This window comes from Bombus vancouverensis, chromosome 12 (genome assembly GCF_051014615.1).
Source record: "Bombus vancouverensis nearcticus chromosome 12, iyBomVanc1_principal, whole genome shotgun sequence".
Classification (NCBI taxonomy): domain Eukaryota; kingdom Metazoa; phylum Arthropoda; class Insecta; order Hymenoptera; family Apidae; genus Bombus; species Bombus vancouverensis.
Window position 1 is genome coordinate 4,729,279 of NC_134922.1, and position 13,984 is coordinate 4,743,262.

At 35.6% G+C, this 13,984-nt stretch overlaps 1 protein-coding gene and 1 long non-coding RNA gene across 4 annotated transcripts in view; both read right to left on the reverse strand.

Moving 5' to 3' along the window:
- Positions 1-218, reverse strand: part of LOC143303448 (uncharacterized) — a 37,316-nt gene extending 37,098 nt beyond the window's left edge. For both annotated transcript variants that reach the window (XR_013059787.1, XR_013059788.1), the window contains exon 1: positions 96-218. This is a non-coding gene — a long non-coding RNA (uncharacterized LOC143303448). The remainder of the gene's footprint in view (positions 1-95) is intronic.
- Positions 219-799: 581 nt separating this feature from the next.
- Stg-1 (stargazin related protein STG-1) overlaps positions 800-13,984 on the reverse strand; it is a 39,292-nt gene continuing 26,107 nt past the window's right edge. Inside the window, exons 3-10 of one of the 2 annotated variants that reach the window (XR_013059784.1) lie at positions 9,934-10,026; positions 8,869-9,012; positions 7,890-7,978; positions 7,364-7,519; positions 4,382-4,597; positions 3,919-4,094; positions 3,000-3,359; positions 800-2,913 (exon numbers count right to left, since the gene is read on the reverse strand). Coding sequence is in view for 1 of the 2 variants with exons in the window: in XM_033341900.2 (XP_033197791.1) it covers positions 3,930-4,094; positions 4,382-4,597; positions 7,364-7,519; positions 7,890-7,978; positions 8,869-9,012; positions 9,934-10,026 (863 nt within the window). In the remaining variant the exon portion in view is untranslated. Of the gene's footprint in view, positions 3,360-3,918; positions 4,095-4,381; positions 4,598-7,363; positions 7,520-7,889; positions 7,979-8,868; positions 9,013-9,933; positions 10,027-13,984 lie in introns of both variants that reach the window. The other variant, XM_033341900.2, reaches the window with a different exon arrangement.

Below are 13,984 nucleotides of genomic sequence, written 5' to 3' on the forward strand. Positions count from 1 at the left end.
GAATTTCGTTCATTTGAAACCGTTGCCGGATAAGAGGTTCGTATAACTAGAGTTCATATATACGTAGAAGTATACTGATTCTTCTTACTACTTACGATTTCTCGTTCATATAATGGTGATTTACGTTCAGATAAATTAATTCAATCACTAATACTAACACTCACTAAAGTTTTGTTTAAATGAACGGAGCGCGTTTAAACAGATTAATTACATTCGGCACCATATTATAGATTGTAGAGGGCGTAATAAAAACTCTGAATGGTCGGTATTACAGATCATATTTCACATGATTATCACCACAGTTACTTCTGTTTACAGATGGCGCGTGTGAGATCCCGCCATGTGTTCCTATAATAAAAGGTGTTCAGTCTATATGTGTACTTACTTTCAATTGGATATTTAAGTACAATTTATACTTTATCAAGGGTAAAATAGGGTTTTATAATGAAATTTCGACATATAATTTGTTTAAGTAGTGAAGTTAAAGTGCAGAATGTAGATACGATTTGACCGGAGTGATTTTGTTGCTTCCTTATATCGTTGGACAATTTAGGGTTTACAAGACAAGAATTGTGTATGTAAATTTTCTTTCTTACTGATTGATTGGTTAATTGGTTTGTACATTGATAGAAAGAATTCTGATGTACTTTTCTTGAAATTAATGTAAATTTATTTTTTGTTAAGTCAAATTGTAATCTTTATGGAATGATACTTTTTATATGCTATAATTTAATAAGTTATATTTCAAAGCTTACTTGAAAATTACATCGAATTCTTATTAATTAACCTAAATGATTTGTATGTTATGGGATATGCATTTAGTTGAATATTTGAATATTAAATTTGAAGAAACTTTATTGTACAAATTGTAAAGTTTGGACAAGCTTATCATAATCCAACACATAAACAATAAACTTCTATTACATGCTAGTGAACATGGATTATTCTATAAACAATGGCAACGTTTCAAGAAACAGTTTTCTTCTCTTTCTTTTCAGGGCAAATGTCATATATAATAAGATCAATCGCTTCTTTTCTCAATTTATCAGATGACAGTTGCCTTCTTTTGGTTTATTTTACTTAAAGACTACCAAAAAGTCCTTTAGAGACTGATATATAATGATTTGATTCTGAGCATTACAAATGTACAATACAAAATGAATTCTCATTTGCAATGCATTTTATATCATATATTGCATTGCAAGTATCTGGGCTTATTTACAAATAGTTTGTGTAGAATTAAAGAAAATTATTGAAGTCTTTATATAGTAACGGTATTAGCGTGTGTATCAGTCACATAAAAGGAACATATTATTTTATTGGTATTATAAAAAATTATAGGTTAATATCTTTTTCACTGAATCTTACTCACCAATTAAATTTGCTGATGAATTACTCCTGTATGTTTAAGTTGGGTATGTTATATAAAAAAGTTTTGTTTCATGTTTATATGAGCAGTCTATAAGATGTGTATTTTTATGCGACTGGAAAGCTGTACATGTATAAAAACTTATTTAAAAATTTAGGAACAGGAAAATTTTCATAAATTATGAAAGGTGGTTATTGCTAAAGAAGTTATTTGTCAATGTTTTACAATGATATTCAACGTGATAAATACAAAATTAGAAAAAGGTTATACAGTTTAAGATTTATGTGTACCATTTCATCAAACCTTTAATTAAATTTGTTGTCTTATCTGTTTTGATCGACTAATTATTAATAGGTAATCTTAATAACTTTCATCTTTGTTTAATTGATGAGTCTGCATACAAATTTTGGTGGAAAATTGACTACTGTATAAAAAGTTATTAACTATTTAATTGTGTTAAAAATTTTCAGACATATTAATGTTGTAACAATATTATATGTTCTGTACAGCACATTTTCCTTAGTTAGGTGGGCTTTTTAACAAGTTTGTGATACAAACAATGAATCACCGTCGTTGTCTGTATCAATTTCTGAAATTCATGGTTGCAATTCCTTGTTTTCCATCTGGGAAAATTCCTTCACGAGTATAATCTATCATGGTCATAATACTTATTTCATTTCCAATAATTTCTCTTCTCGATTTAATCGATTAATATTTTCATTGGCATTGCAGTCTTTGGTATGACTTTATATTCATTTTAATTTTAACACCACGAAGACCTTGTTTTCCAGTTTGAAATTTTAAGTTTAAGTAATTCGTAAGAATCGTTTAATTGTATTAAAAACAGGATAAGAAAATGATTATAATCAGGAAAAACAACTGTTGTTTTTGGTCCCCACAGTATTAAAAGTAAAACCTTGGATATTCCATTACTGTAAACACACTAATGCTTATGTAACTATAGATTTAATCGATTTACAGTTTCGATTGCATTCCATTATGGTAGATGTATGTAACAGTCTTTTAGGAAACTTTCGCTTAATTCCTTTCCATAAAAATTCTATCTGAGGAAGGAATACAAACAATCCTAACGACTAGAAAATGACAATCCCATTAACAGCCAGAATATAAAACGATGAATGTTTCTTTTTTACGAACTCGAGAGTATTACACAATATTTCTATGTAATATTTACCTGCTAAAAATTCTACATATCACATAAACATATTATCATCAACGACTTCCATACGAATATAAATTTAACGATCATTAAATTAATAATTATTAAGCTCTTTCCCGTATTCTGGAATTTTTATTTTTCTTTCAACGATGATGGGACGGTTCGTTTCAACGAAGCTATCATATTCATCTCATATGCGATTAATAATGGAAGATCAAGGCTGGCAGTCGTTTTAGCTGATTAAAATTATTAAAAGAAGGATCGAGATTTTGTTCTCGATTCGTTTTCTTCAATCTTAGTACATAGTTTAAGTTTCACGTTCACCGAGTCACCATTTATCATCTTTAAGTGTTCTTCTCAATCTCTATTGAGAGAAAAAAAAAAGAATATGGAATAGAAAAATACACAATAAAATAAATTGAGAAATCGAACATGTTAATTAATAGTTACTGTTTCACTTGATCCTTATTCGTGGATTATGTATTTCATGTTTTTCCCCCTTTCACTTTTTCCCCTGATCACTATCTTGAACTACAGAGTTACGTTGTGTAAAACAGGAGTTCGGCGAGTTATTAATTCCGAAATTTGATAATCCATCGACCCCCAAGTCTCGTTGCTTCAGTGTCTGCTTTTGTGTGGCTTTCTGCTGGAGTTTGAACGATGAAAGCTATCCGATCCTTGGTTGTAAGGTATCAGGTATCTCATTAAAAAGCGAGTCGATTTGTTTAATCGCCAGCTATGTCGTGGTCTTCCTCGGTTTCCGCTTCGTCCTCCTCGTCGCTTTCAACGCTTTGCACTAGTCTCGCGTATCTGCAAAATCACAAACCGTTCGTTTGATTTCACGACACGACCACTTTCATTTCGGACCGTATTCGTGATTTTATCTGCGATGAATTTTGCGTTATATATTCTGTTGTAAAGTTTCTACCCTTTCTCTTAACGTAAGAGAATCCTTTTTCCTCTGTCTCCTCTCTAGGCGGTCTTCGAATACCAAAGAAATTTACATCGATTTTAAATAGAAATTTTAACGTGCATGCATATATTTGAAACAAATTTCAAATAAATTTAGTCCTATAGAAACTTCATAATTAGAAACGAAATTAACAATACCTTAAATTTCAAGATAAATTTAAGATACAGTCAATTACATTTCCTTGAATCAAATGTTTCGAATGTAGTATAAAATACTAATTGCCAATTTAACCAAACGTTACATGACTTTTTATATGAGGAATTTTATGAATCATGGGCATGTTACGCGATACGAGTTGCGGAAACTGATATGACGATATAATTAAACGCTCGATAAAAGAGAAATAGTATGACAAATATGATAGGAGAAGGTAAAAAGAGAGACGAATAAATATACCTGACGGTATATCAGACGGGAGTCGTTTTTCTCAATGTATCGAAGGTCCATTCACCACCCCTAACTGGTGGTGGGGGAGGTAGAGGTTCGTCAAGATCAAACGTCACGAATTCGTGTTGAACACTGGGACTGTATTCTTCTTCCTCTTCCTGCAGGACATCGGCTGTCGTACTGACCTGCGATTAATTAATTTATCGAATTCTAAAGTACTAAAGATTTATGAAATTCCAAAGCTACGAAGTATGAAATTCGTCTGAGAAATGTAATATTTCCGGTTAACGCGTAATATTTTTATTTTAATCGCAATTTTTCTTTCAATTACATTTTCAGTCTGTCTTTTATTTTAACCTTATTTCAATGCTATATTTTGTAGAGGAAACGTGAAAAAGAAATTAACGTTAAAATGAAACTATTCCGTCTAATTAAACATTTTTGTATTCCATTTTCTCGTATTCTTTTTTACCGTCTGCGTGGTGAGGTCCCTAGGAAATTGCCTGGAAAAATGGTCGTGATATTCCAAATTCGGAGGCGGCGGTAAGAACTCGTCGAAGTCAACATGATCTACCGAATCCCTGCCGAAGAAGTATCTCTTCTGATGCCTCTCGCAGAGGAAACCACTGTGGCCTATAGTCGCGTGATTTGCATGATGCACGTGGTGATTGTCCAAGTGATACACTCCCTGAAAAGAGACGTTATGAACAAACAAACGGATCTCTGTTCCGCGTAATGACAATTATCTCTTATTATCTTTGAGTAAAACACGTCAAAACGAGAGTTAAATAAAGAGGAAACTGCGTTCAACGCATATACGAACGATAAGGTTATTCGTTTAATACCGGAAGCGTTAAGGTTGATTGCTTTAGCAGGGAATTAGGTCAAACGCATAAAAGATACATTAAACCCCAATCTGCGTAATTGTATCGAGCGAAGTTTTGGAAAGAATATTCAGTCCCTTTGATTCAAATATTTCTCGCTGTGTTTCTGTAGAAAATACGTGAGAATCTCTTGCAGCTTGAATTTTGGAGGAGGAAAAAGATCGAAGATACGATTATTCAGAGAAATTACGACGGACGAAGCGAGGAAGTAAAATAAATGTAACTGCAAAAATTTACAAGGAGAAATAAAATGATATAGGTGTAGATACACGTATAATACATACGTAGAGATATGTGGAAGGGACAAGGTTGATGGTCGATGTATGACTGACCTATTCCACTTGTGTCGGTTTTACTACACGGGAGTATTGCATTTCCACTGACATAAAGGGGATGAATCCAGTTCGATGTTAACAGAGGCCACACGGATCACTGTAGGTCGCGAATTGTTCTTTTCCTTTCTTTATTGTGTTTCCTCTTCCTGCTTTTCGACGCACTGCCGGCGTTTATCTTGTTCCTTTTTCGCTCGTTCCTTCTTTTATTATTTGTCCTGACACTTATTTCGTCGCGCGTCTGTTCCTTTTATCCGATTAAAAAAATTGATCTATTACGAGGGATAAAAATAAATCAATTGAAAGCATTTTTAATCCAATGGTGAATCCAAAGAACACCTCCCTCTTTCCCTCTCTTATGAGGCATGTTTACCTTTAATATCTGCATTTCGAAGCACGTGCAAGTGGGAAATTCTAGCTGGATTAAAATGGCTTAATAAAGTTCTACGAGTATGCGTTCTAATCTCTGAAATGACTTTCGAGGGTATCTCATTCTATCGGGTCGTAGGTTTAAGTTAGTTGTAAAGCTTTAACTGTGCTAGCTTATGTTACCGCTATAGTATACTAGACTCACAGATACCGCAACAGGTATGTTTGGTACAACTGTGTCGTGTTTAACTGATTGCTTTTTGCGTCACGCGTTAATATTCGATGCGATACTTAGCACTAAAGATACCAAATTCGTCGATATTTCGGACTTCGATTCCCGTTCTTTGACTAAAAACATGTTGAAATTTTTGACAAAATTGATACACAGACGTTTATTGAGATTGAAACGTGATTATATTATGTATATATATGAACTTCTTTTATTTTCACCGTATTGCTTTAATTATAACCCTTTATTGCCTTTTATCATCTTGCTCTATTTTCAATTCAATTTGGCAAGTTTTATGTATGTTTCATGTATCTTGTCGAGCATCCTCGCAGGGAAAATTTCAAAGCAGTACTATACAAGAGAACCAATGCTTTTAATCTTTACTCTGTGCGGTGGAAACTACCTGGGGACGTGAAGTCAAGAGTGTCACTTGTTTCCTGAGTGCGATAGCATTGCGCGAATGAGATCCCAGGTACTTGGAGGCCGAGAGCTAACACTTGCCTCTGCCTCGCGTTTCGCTTCGTTTTCATTCAGGTGTCTATTTACTAGTTAAATGTAATTTAACTCCTAGTCTACCGGATCGTAATTCAGTTAAAATAAGTCGCTGAATTCGCGCCGAGTTGGTTAATTGACAGCAGGATGAAAGATTTAATCGTGCAATGGTGAAAAGCACGTAGAAATATTCGCACATTTTTCAGAAAATTTATATACTTTTTTCTTCCGACATTATTCGCTTCGTAATCATATTAATGTACCATTGTTGGTACTCATAATATTGTCTCAAAGTAGCACAACGTTCGTTAAATTTAAATTAAACTCGTCTCGAAATGTAATTCACGCGAGCTACGTTCTTGAGTAAAATTTTGCACGAGCACTTATTAAATTGCGTGCAGATGGGGGTTTATGCAGAACATTTCGTACTCTATTATATAGATATTAAACGAGTAATTTAACTTGGACAGAATATATCTTTGTGAATTACGTTTTAGCAAAACCCAGCCTTACAATTATCCGTTAATATTTAAACAGTTATTAATTACGTTTGGAAAATATCATCTAAATTTCACCATAGAAAATATAAGCTTCACGTTCAAATTTTTAGTTGGCATTCAAGAGACTCAACTATCCGTATTCAGCTGGGTTGGAAGTTTATTTGCGCGAGTTTTATTTTATCGTTGAAAGCACGAGATTGTAGCTGAATTTTTTAGAAGAATAACTTATACACCTTGAAAGTTTCAAGAATTCCGAGCACACGCGCGAACCAAGAAAAGAGCACGTTGATTGCGAGTTATCAAAGTGAGAGGCGCAAAGTTTGCGGTATAAGTGATAAAGACTTTCAAGTATTTGTAGAAAATTTATCACGTCCAATCGACGAATGTGCATTAGAATTATATTAAAATTGCAAAATTTTAAAGAAATTCTAATTTGAGTGGAAAGCGATACGCTTGTATTATTTCACCACTTGGTTGTTGATGAGCCAGGCAAATAGTTTCGATATTTTGATATTCTGCCAAACGAAGACTAACGACTGCGATTCGTATCACGAAAACTTTTAAGCGGATGTTAATTCGGTCCAAGTTTCCGAACGCGAGCACAGCCCGATCTTACGAAGTCGTAGAAACGAAGCTAATACTACCAACCCCGTAATTTTTTCGCCTGGAATCTCTCCGTAGCAGTTCTTTCTGGTGCCAAGAAATATACAAGAAAATGGCGTAAGTTCCAGCGACCTCGGTCGTGATGAAGCCACTCACGTACAGCAAAAATGAGAATCCGTACCTGTAGGTGAAGGGTGGTCCCTGAAATCGCAAGATTGCGTCCAAGATATTCATTCACACGGGCAATGATACAGATAAGAAGTAATCTAATGGCACCCAAGGAAATATGAGACCGAGAATTTCGTCGTTCCGTATGATATTCCACGGTTAGGCTATGATTTCAACTAAAATTCCCCCATTGGAAATTTTTATTCGAGATTTCTACGTTTCAAATGAGATACAAACTTTTATTTTTTCGGAAATTTGTAAAATGTAAAAAATTCCCACCAGACTGAAACTTGAGATTAAATATATTGAGATTAATATCGATTGAAAATAATATGGTCTTTCCTTTTCTCTTTTCTTTATTTGGGGATGTGAACATCAAATGAGTTTTGGATATTTGACTGACCTGAAACGACGACCTTGGTCTAAGTTTGCTACCGACTTCAGCTTTGAACACAGATATGTACATCACCATTCCTACCAGCATTAACAAACCTGAAAGGGAAACCGATTTAATAACTTGAACGTTATCTCTCTGCAGCAGTTCTGGCGACAATTTCACGGGCTCTGAACAGCTTAGGTAACGCGATTATTTAAACTTTAATCCATCTTCGTGCGTGGTATATTTACGAAGGTGGACATTACATGTAGATTTAACCTACTGATCCGTACATAAACTCGTCTTCGAGAACGGTGTAATATAGCCGAGTTTTGTAACGGTGCTAATGAAATTTCAAAATGTCTCGCACAGGTGATATAACGTATAACACAGGTGATATATTCAGAAAAGCTATCTACAACTGTTCGAATACTTTGGTGAGCCTGTGTACATCGAACGCGTAATATTTGAAAAGCGAGGTGGAATTTTCTGTATTTACACTCGGGAAAACGATTCTACAACGCAATGCGCGTTTTTCAAAGCGGAATTGCTCCAGAAAGACGCTTTCTTTATGCTCTAATCCTTTGGTAGTTTAATAATTTTTTAGGTTTTTTTATCCATCTTCTGCAAGATCTTTTTTTAAACAATAGTTTCGAAATTTCTTCTAACTCGAATAAAATCTTACAACGATGTTATTTAAATGAACAAAAAGATAATACTAGATCCACGAAATTCATTGAAATTTATTTTACGATCTCTTCTTTTTATCTTAAAAATTGGTAGTTTTATTATAACACAACGAAGTTTAATTTCATACAATAGTTACCATCTTTCGATTGGCTTGTTTTTCTACAAGTTACACTGTATATTTTTTTATTTTGAACGTTATACGAACCAACAAGTTACCGCTTGTTTTTCTGCTTTCTGTATTCATAACCCTTTTTCAGAAAGTTAGTGTGCGCAAAGTATTAGGTGCAATATAAGCTTGGTGTACTTTATTACTCACCGGAAACTATGAAGACTACGCCGGCGACAAAGACGCAAAGTCTGTGTCTCGGGTGAGTAACGTGAGCCGTGAAGTAACAAACTTCGGCTACCACCAGCAGCGATGTTGCAGCGAAGAAGAACATTGCCGACTTGGTAACTGCATCTAGGTAAAAAATATGAGTATGACGGGCTCGACGAATGGGAAAAGTTCCTTGCCGAAATTTTTCTTCCCTTCATTCAACTATCCTTTGATCATTACGCGTAGATACGAGGATACCGATGAGATTTGTAGGAATACATTTCGCTTTGTTCAACGAATAAAGGATTTCAGAATAAAATGGAAATTTATTACGGTAGAAATAATTAGCCTGAGAATCATGGCGTGATTCAGCTTGCTGTTATTTTTCCTCGCTACTTTTCCCTTCTATTTTTCACTGCCATATTTCACCATACAAAACTCAATACATATTTCGAGGTTATAAAAGCATTCCTGTCAGGGAAAGAAAATATAACTTAGTCGAATACGAAACTAAATGTATGTTGTTACACTACTGTTTCAAACATTTTTAACTTACTTTGAATAAATCCTATCATATCCACGCAATTCGTCGTTATTTTCAAAAATTTCACGTCAAAAGCGTAACAACGAATGTTTGTAATACAATCCCCGTAAAAATCATAAATTCTATGCATAAAATACCAACAATCACCAGCGCTTTATAACGATAATATAATAAAAATTATTTCAATTACAGTGAAAAATCCCGTAAAAAATAATTGATGTATGAATAAACGTTGAAAAAAAGGAAGAATGTTCTGAAATTTCGTATTGTTCTTTCTCACGGTTCAGCGAACGATGGAAGAAGAAGAACGAGGTTCCGAAGGACGGGTGAAAATCGGGATGGACAAATTGTCGGATCCAGTTTATCATGGATGGAACATCCTCCCGGCTGAAAGCATTTTCCCGCCGAATATTTTACGGAGCGTGTCACACTCGAGTTCAGTGCCGGACAGAGGACACCTAATCAACCCCCTTCAAAGGCACACGTCCCATATACTCGATCCGCGTCTCATTGGTACTCACATGGTATTGCCATCGTTGAATCGCTGGGATCTGGGCTGTATTCCTCGTTTGGAAAATAGTCGATGCTCGAGCATTCGTATTCCATGCGGGAGCCTAGAAAACAAAAGAAAGTGATTCGTATCCTGACCTGCATTCGCATCTGCGATACGCGCAAGCCTCTGTAGTCTATTTTGACCATATCGAAAAAGTACCAAAATAAATTCGTCGCCTGTTTTTTAGTTACGCGTTTAGTTGGAAGTTCCAGCGGCGATGCGCAACGAGTGTTTCGTTTCTCCGGTTTCTAGCTTTATGGCTCTCGTGTTTTATATTCCATTGTCGCCAGAACACAGGTGGTCGTTAATAACGTTACATCGCATTGTAGCTTTCCGTTTTTTCTTTTTATTACCTGACACGTTGTGTAGAAAATGCGCGAATTAGACGCTTCCTCGTCGTTGAAACCTCGGAGCAATTATACACGGTTGTTTTCGATTTCCGACAAACTTGTTGTTCTGTCACGTGAATCGTACGATTTACATTTACTAGTATTACCCGACCATTCATTCTTCTCTATATGGGTTACCTCTTCTTTTCTTTTTTTTTCAATAATTTCCTTTCTGCTTTTATTTATTTTTGATAACAAGAGAAGCGATGCAATAAAGTAATACTTGGGCCACGCACTCAGAATCGTGGAAGTCTTCGGGAGGGAAACGTGATTTTTCTGGATAGACGTTCATTAATACTTTCGTTAAACGAGGTATTATTTCCATCATAATATAAAGCAATTAAATTCAATTGCAGAAATATTGAAATTCGACGTGGACTGTGGTATTCAATCATCTCCTCTACTGCTGTATTGACCAAATATTATTATTTCACCTTTGAATCAGATTTAAAGACGATGGTGTCAAACAGAAATTTAACTTCTCGGAGGAAAAACTCGATGGTTTGATCTATCGAATCTTAATTTTCGTCTTTTAAACTAAAATTTATGCGTGTGACGATGTATTCGCTGGTCTAGTATCGATCTTGGAAAGGAGACAGTAATAAGAGAACTAAAAACATAATTATCTTTTGGTCATCTAACTATGTAAAAATGGAAATGTTCAAAGGGAGTCGCGAGGGAAAAGTTAGACGAATTCAAAGTGAAAAGGGGAAGCAGCGCATGAATGTAATTTATAAAACTTGGACTAGTAAATCATCTTTCTTCTCGTCGTCGTACTATCTTTCACGTTTCCCTCACAATTTTAGATTTAATTGAAACGAACCGTATGGCAAAGAGCGATAACCCCTGACTTGTGAGTTTCGCACACTTTACTTCGATGTCGTGTTATTAGACCAGTCGTTCGTCACAACGCAATGGTTCTGTTTTATACGATTTGATTTATCGCGATCGATATCTCTCTATGGCAAATCTTACTGCAATGACAGGCTTGCAATAGCTTCACGTAAATAGAACGCGAGATATGTCTCTATTTTAATATCATCTGCAGATGATCGAGGGATGTTTCCGGATGCGTTCGTTTCAAGATGTATGTCATGCAACGAGTTTTCTTTTTAATAAGTGGGACGTATAGTATAAGGATGAAAGAACTTTTCTCTCAGATAAAGCAATAAAATGTATATTTAGACAAAGCGAGTCAATGTACTTCTCTAGCAATTAGCTAGTTTCAATTTGGCGTTTATTTATTATTTTTATTTGGCGTTTAAAAACTTGTCATTCAACGGATTAATTTTAACATCCAAATCTTTGTGAAATTCGGTCGATTGTCAGTCAGTAAATTTTGCGTAAATCCCTTCATGTTCATCCAATCGTTATTTACGGTTCATGTATTTGATGTAAAGTCTAGAAACGGGTGCGAAATCGGATCCTCGTGAAACGTCCAAAAATCAGTGTCCACATTCATGTTGTGAAATCGAAAGGTAAAAAGAATGGACTAATATGTACTTGGCTTATCAAATATTTTAGTTATCGGTTAAAATATGGAAGCGGTAAAGCGCAAACATCGTCGGGCAACATTTTTACAGAGCGTACGAAAGGAATACCTTCAATCAAAGTTCTGCGAAGTAGATCTTGTCACGATTGAAAGATTGTCGTACGCTATATGCGTATGATGTATGGCTACGGTACTGTGGCAGAGATTTATAAAACTGCCTTTCAAATATGAATCAAAGAAACGCTATTTCGCATCGTTAAATTCACGAAAACAACAAATGTATGCTTTTATAACGTTCTGAAGTTGAAATGCTCGTTTGTAATTCCGTTCCACTAACAAAGCTACTTTAGTTTTTGCGCGTTTTTTCAATAAACACGTTTTACGAACATTCAACCCATGAATCGATCATTACTTCCATCTAAACAGCTCTACTTTACGCAAACAAGTACGATGATCGTAATTCATTTCAATTTGAAAATCTTTACGAACCAATCTATTGATTCGTTTCGTACCGACAACGTTCCCCATATGTTTTAAAATTAATACAATCGACAAATCGCTATGTACAGTTCCAAACGATAACGTTCGATAACGATAAAAGGTTTGCGTAAAGAATATTTTTTGATATTCCTAATAACATTTTCCAAAACAAAACGAAAAATGTATATAAATAAATGACCAAAGCAAAGAAGTTGGATAATTACCGCAAAGATAAACAGCATAAATCACTTGTTTGTAACATCGTACCCAAATTAAACGGTGAGCCGCGCACTAAATAATTACGTTATGCAAATCATCGAACATTCCGTTACTCGATGCCGAAACTAAGCTGAAACAGGCGGCGAAGCGCGACCGTGTTTCCAGCGTATTTACTTTTGGTAATTGTCATTAAACCGAAACTATTACGCGTTACGGGGCATTAAAAAGTGGGATTCGCGTTCCTGCCGATTACAGGCACGCGCGTATCAAGCGTCGATCGTTAAACATGCTTGCCATTCGGTATTTTGGAACAAATGCCGAGGTGGTGCATCTAACTATCAAAGCGTTTCTCGAAATCATTCGCAAGGGAACGCAAAGCGTCGGGCTTTTATAGTTACGCAGCTCGCTGCGGCTGCTATGGGTACGAGAAAACGGAGAACGGGGAATTGGGTTGGCAGGCGTGGAACAGTCATTTCCGGCTTGTGCCGGAAGTCAGCCGTATTGCCTACCTTCGACAGTTGAGAATCGATATTCCATGTTCGCTGCCGGCGTGCCCACTGACAGAGGTATACGTATAACAGAAATAATAACTTGCTCGCGTTCGCGTACTCCGCGGTTCGACTATGCACTGCGGTCGTCGTTTAAGCGTAACATGGGAGAATTGGAAACACGCGTCCCTTTGCCAACTTCTCATTTTGGCAATTTCGTTTTTCTTCGAGAGCAGCGCCTCCGCGAGGAATGATAGAGCCTCGTTCACGGGATTGCCGTTTCACCTATTTTCAGTGAGGCGTATTGTACCCTCAAATGGCAGGGGATTGCGTAATTTCTATCGGATTCTTATGAAATCATTTCAATGATCGAGATGGCTGTAACTTGGTCGTAATAGTATTATTATGTACTTTGGTTTTTGGTGGCAAGTAGAACTTGTTCCAAGCGGGCTCTTACATCCATCTGTATATTTGTGAAAGTTGTTGAAATATGTTTGTCGTAGGGCGCAAGAGTGATTTTAAAGCGTCAGAATCTGGAAAAGGTTTTACGTGTTCAAACCTCTGCTTGCCTCTGACACTGGAAAATTCGCGAAAGTTTCGGTTAGACAGTTTGTGAAGTATATGCAGATACGTGGTATTTTATGATTAGGAAGGTCATTTTGGGAATATATTTCGAATATAATAAGAAGTTTCGCTAATGAAGAATTAAAGTTGTTGGTCGGAGAATTTCATTTTTTCAACTCGGCAACTTCTGCTGGACTCCATATTGTCTAATTTCCGCTGGCAGGCTAATGCGGCCATCTATTCTAGAAATTCGCATATTGTAATTAAATTTTGGACATATTAATTATTAGTATAGAGAATACTGCACATAGGAACAGTATTCTTTCTTAATTAAAAATGGAGGTATGTTTCCAAGTTTGTCAAATAATTATGGTAGCACACTATTAT